The 5,494-nt window shown below is 58.2% G+C and overlaps 1 protein-coding gene across 1 annotated transcript in view; it reads left to right on the plus strand.

Moving 5' to 3' along the window:
• The first annotated feature begins 1,120 nt into the window (after positions 1–1,120).
• Positions 1,121–5,494, plus strand: part of NKX1-1 (NK1 homeobox 1) — a 9,338-nt gene continuing 4,964 nt past the window's right edge. The window contains exon 1 of the mRNA XM_007467901.1: positions 1,121–1,203. Within this exon, the coding sequence (XP_007467963.1) occupies positions 1,121–1,203 (83 nt within the window). The remainder of the gene's footprint in view (positions 1,204–5,494) is intronic.

Raw genomic sequence — 5,494 nt, forward strand, 5'->3', positions numbered from 1 at the left:
GTAACAAATGGCCCCAAAGCTCTCAGTGGTCCACAGCAATGGTCATTCCTTTCCTGTTGGCAGACCAGGATCAGCTGCCAATTGGCACCCCCTCCCATGCCGGATTCATCAGGTGGGGTTCAGGCAGCCTCCACACCTTCATTCCCATTCCCAGCTGACGGACCATCAGCGCCCTGAAGCAGGTGCTGATGGAAGAGATTGGAAGCTGCAAGGGGCAGAAACTCAGAGGCCCCTGAAGGCCTGGTCACTCCTGCCCGTGCAGGTCACGTGGCCAAGCCCAGCTTCAGCAGGTGGGAAGCATCCTTTCCCCGTTGGAAGGCCTTGGCGGGGAGGGACAATGAAGGGAAGGGAAAGCTGGGGCTAAATTATCCAGTCAATGACATTTCTGATTTAACTGGAGCTTTTCCAGTTGCATGGGGCTGGGGGTAGGGGAGACGCATTACTGTAAATGTCCACACACGCACTCGGCACAGTAGGGGTGGTGATTCCTCCCTGTGTGAAGACTCCCCAGGTCTGTCTCCTGACCACTGACCCCCGGGGAGGCCCGAGCAGAGCCAGCGGCAGCGATTCAGGCGCCGGGGATTCACTGAGGCAGGAGAAATCCAGGAGGCAGTTCAGGAAAGGCAGGGACAGAACAGAGCAAGGATGCCCTCTTGTAGCCCTGCCCCTGGAGGAAGGGTGGTCCCCGGGGACAGGCACCGCCTGTTAGCCAGGGCCGGTTCTCCCAAGCAGCTCATGGTGTGAGCTTGACCCACCACACTCAGCAGCTAGAACTGGGGGTCTGGGCAGGGCACCACCTGCACCCACTGCACCAGGCAGAAAACTGATCAGTGCCAGGTCACACCTTCAGTGGAGGACAGAGCCAAGGTGGCTAGGGCAGGACAGACAGACCAGGGAGTCCGAGCGCTACGGGGGCGGCCGTGCAATGCTCGGCCGCAGGCTCCGCCCCCCACGTCGCTCCTCCGATCTTCGTCATCAGCGCAGCGTGAACGTGCTTTTGCATTCTGCATCCTGCATCTGCTTTGATGGGGGACACGGAGTTGGTGAGACACACACATAATGTCCAAGAGCCCCCAGTCTGAGGCCAGGGCCAAAAGTGAACACATAAAGGTCTCACGACATGTTAAGACATGACGGAGTGAAGCTCGGGGTTTGCATGGGCACCCAGGATGGCGCCTCCCTCCATGTGGTGCTGCCACTAAGGTGAGTAGGAAGGATCTGTGTAGACAACAGCCAAGGGCACCGCCAACGGAGGCACTCGGCAGCCAGACCGTCCAGGCTCATCAGGAGCTCTGGGCACAGGATGCAGACTTTGGAGCCAGGCAGCACATCCCACAGGACCCAGTCAGGAAGGCCTTGATGCCAGGCTGCCGAGCCCAGAGTCAGCCCTGGGCCATGGCAGCCTTAAGGAGCTTCTGGAAGAGGAGGAGTATGACTGGACTTGTGTTTTAGAATGATGGGGATAGACTGCAGGGCTGGGCTGTGGCAGGGGCAGCAGAGGCGGTCACCAGCAGAAGATCCTGATACCCAGGGCCAAAGGCACCCCAGACCCTCCACTCGGGAGGGTCTTCTCACCATTCACCTTCAGACAGAGGGGTCTTGGGCATTTCCCTGGGGGGAAAAAAAAGTCCATAGAAACCCCAAATAACTCTAGTGACCACTGACAGTGAAAACGCCTAAGCTTGGAGCTCTGGACCCTGAGGGACAGGAGGGAAGGTGGCCATGCTGGGCAGGGTCAAACCTGGACCTCTGCTGCCCCTCAGAGAGGAACAGTGACAGGCAAAGAGGCTGGAGAGGACAGAGGCCACAAGGGGGACAAGGAGAGACCAGGCCTGCAGAGGCAGGGACCTCCCCCCACCACAGCGGGCAGCCCACCTGAGCTGTCTTCCCTGTGGCACCTGTGTGTGCACGTTAAAGATGCTGGCACCGGAAGGACGCAGCATTCACATCAAAGCTCCAGCACGTGCCGGCTGGATGATCGCGGGCACGTCACCCATCCTCCAGCCTCAGTTTGCTCGTCTGCAAGGTGGTGACTGCCACCCCTGGCCTGCCCTCTGGTCAAGAAGCCTGTCGGAGCCAGGCTGCCCTCTGAGGCCGGGAGAGGGAGCTGGCCGCTGCCTCTATAGCCCAGGTGCCGAAGCCAGGTGCCCCTGCCTCCACACCAGCACCCTTGGTCCCCCACAGCCTGAAACCACTCCCAGTTGTTGAGTTTTGTTTGTTTTTGATCTTTTTTTTTTTAATTTATTGTATTTTTGGCTGCATTGGGTCTTCATTGCTGCACGCAGGCTTGGGCGAGGGGGGGCTGCTCTTCGTTGCGGTGCGCGGGCTTCTCATTGCGGCGGCTTCTCTTGTTGCGGAGCACGGGCTCTAGGCGCGCGGGCCTCAGCAGCTGTGGCACACAGGTTCAGTAGTTGTGGCTCGCAGGCTCTAGAGCGCAGGCTCAGCAGTTGTGGCACACGGGCCTACTTGCTCCACGGCATCTTCCCGGACCAGGGCTCGAAGCCGTGTCCCCTGCAGTGGCAGGCGGATTCTTAAGCACTGCGCCACCAGGGAAGCCCTGTTTGAAGGGTTTAAACCTCACCTTTGTATCTGATTCCTTGCCTCCAACCAGGCCCAGCGCTACACGCTGTTTATCTCTGAACTCATGCAGCTTACAAGCAGGCGGATTCAAACCCAGGCAGTGAAAACCCCTGCCCTTTGGTAGGTCGTGGTTTGGCCTTGGTGAATGGGCTGCTGACAGCGCGTTGACGGTGCCGGGAGGCGAAGGCGCCTGGGGCCTGGGGCGCTGTCCGCGGTGTTGAACACGGGCTCCGCGCGCGCTGCCCAGGGTTCTGAAGACGCCCCGACGCCCCGGCTGCACGGGGCTGGGGCCCTCTTGTCCCCAGATCTGCAGCCAGTAGCCCGTATTCTCTCCCTTCTCTGGTGTTCTGAGTGTGGGGTACCCTTTCTCAAGTAGTCAGGAGACCCCAGGAGAGGTATACCTTAGAGAAGATGAGGAAACAAATAAGCAGAAAGTTCCCCTTTCACTTGCCAAACTCCAGGTGAGAAAGCGGTTGTGTGGGTCGTTTGGGGGTGGACAGGCAAGAGGAGGGAGCATGCGGGCTTCTGTCTCCAGGCTCTGCCTCCACCTTCTGCCCCCTCCCACACGTGAACAGGACAGTAGCCCGTTCAGAGAGAGCACAGCGTCAGCCGCGGGACCCAGGCGGACTGGAGGAGCCGAGGCCTTAATTTGCAGAGGGGGTGGTAACCCCTGCCCTGCGTATTTCACAGCGATGTTGAGAGGACCCTGGGCGGTCTGGAGTGGGGTGAGCTTTGCATGAATCTAACGTCATTCAAATTGGGGGTTACTTATCCAGGCGCCCTGGGGACACCTAAGCACTGCTGCCTTTCCAGGTGCAAGATGAGAAGGGAGGCCCCTCACCCCACCACCATGTCCAATGAAGGCTGTAATCTTGTCGCCCTTCGACCTTCGAGCGGAGGATATGGGGACCTTAGAGGTCATATGGAATCCAACGCCCATAATTCACAGATGAAAAATGGAGGAGGGGGTTCACAGACACATGGTGAGTTAATGGCAGAGGTGCTGGGATCTCCCTCCTGCTCCAGAACCTCCCCAAGCTCCGTTGCTGAGGAGAGGATACTGGCGACGGGCTGAAAAGATTGAGTGACCCGCTCCCCCCCTTCCCTCCGCTTCCAACACCTCCCTTCCCTCCCGTCTTCTGCACAATCTCAGCCCCCACTCACTCATGTTCCCGGGTCCACTTTGAAGGCCTTTTATCACCAGTCTCTCCCCAGACTTCTACCCTTGTCCATGTCGGTTCCTGCCTTGACACCCTCCCCCTGCCAGCCCGCCAATGACCCCATCTGGCCCTGACTGATGTGCAGTGTGTGTGGGCTTAGCAGCGAAGGCGGTTTCCTGTCCACTGGGTGGGTGGAGGCATCCCCAACTTAAGCACTGATTTCACCTGTCATTGCCCACCTGGGGCCCCACAGGCGAAGCTGGTGGCTTGGAGATAACCTGATATGGCAGATGGGCAGAGATTGCACAAATGACGGTCTAATTGACAATCAATTGTGATTAGGAGCAAAAGGACGTCTTTATAGACCCAGATGCTCTAGGTTGAAGTCGGGGAGATGGGAGGTTGTTTCCAGGTATCTGGGAGAGGAGGAGGGGTGTGTGCATCTCCACGACAGGTTGCTCCTTAGAGATGGGAGAGGGGTGGGGCAGTAGACGATGCCGCGATCTTCCTGACCCTCGTCCATGCACAGCACCCCACTCCCCATGGGGAAGCGCCCCGAGGTCTCCTGTGTGGCTCCGGAGGCCCCCCTCACACCCCACTACCCTGCCCCCGCTCCAGACTGCAGACTGCAGACTTTGCAATTCATTCCCTGCATGCCAAGCTCCCGGTAGAATGTTTAGGGGAGAGAGGAAAGGGGAGGGAAGGACCTGCAAACTCCGGAACAGGCACAGCGCTTTCATCCAAGTAGCACTCAGCCCTGATCAGCCCGCACCTCTCGGCAGGGAGAGCGCTTTGCTGTGCTGAGTGTGGGCATGTGCTCTGGAGGGGCGCAGTGTGGTTGTATATTACAGTATAGTATCCATTATGCTTATTACATATCGTACTTAACATCGTATTCTACTTACTATGCTTTAGTGGTAACCACCATACATTACACTACACCCACATTATACAAAACGTCATTTCATGTGTGTTTGTGCTCACGTTGAATGAAAGTTGTACCAAGAGAGCTCACGTTTCTCTTCCTCACGTGTGCGTATAACGGGGGAGAGAGCAGACCCCTGCCCGCCCCCAGCGCGCCCAGCAAGGTGTAGCGGTTTGGACTGCTGCGCACCCAGCAAGGTGTGGCGGTTTGGACTGCTGCGTTTGTGCCTCGCCTGGTGACCTGCGGAGGGACAGGCATGGAGCGTGAGCATGCCTTTGAGGGGCTTGTGACACCATGTCACACTCAGACTCGGCCACCCAGAGCCAGGTCAGGGCCCAGCCCTTGGGACTTGGCCCCTTAGGGTGCCTAGTAGCTGTGCCTCATGCGGGATCAGGCAGCAGCTCAGGGGACAGGGGACCTTGTGTGCCCCTCCTCCAAGACCAGCCCGGAGCTGATGGGTGCATTTGGGAGCCACAAGCTCCACACGGTGTGCCCGGGTGCTCATGAATGGATTTGCGCTCGTGTGTGCCGCGTGCTGGAGAATGCGTGTGTTTGTGTGTGTGAGTGCGTGTGAATGCGTGTGCACATCTATATTCAAACTTTGCTGGGGGAGGGGTGGAGAGAGCCTAAGAGTCCCTCCAGGAAGGTGGGGGTGGGAAGGAGATAATTACCTCTCTGTGATGAGAGATTATCCACCCTCCTTCCCCCAGAGGTGATTTATAATTTAAAGATAAAGAATAATCAAGTCCTGGCAAGAAAGGACACAGTGTTGTGGGTCTGATTAGAATCTCAGGACCGACCAGCACGCGGGGGAGGGGACCGGCTGGGG

Source organism: Lipotes vexillifer, unplaced genomic scaffold, assembly GCF_000442215.2.
Source record: "Lipotes vexillifer unplaced genomic scaffold, Lipotes_vexillifer_v1.1 scaffold966, whole genome shotgun sequence".
Lineage (NCBI taxonomy): Eukaryota > Metazoa > Chordata > Mammalia > Artiodactyla > Lipotidae > Lipotes > Lipotes vexillifer.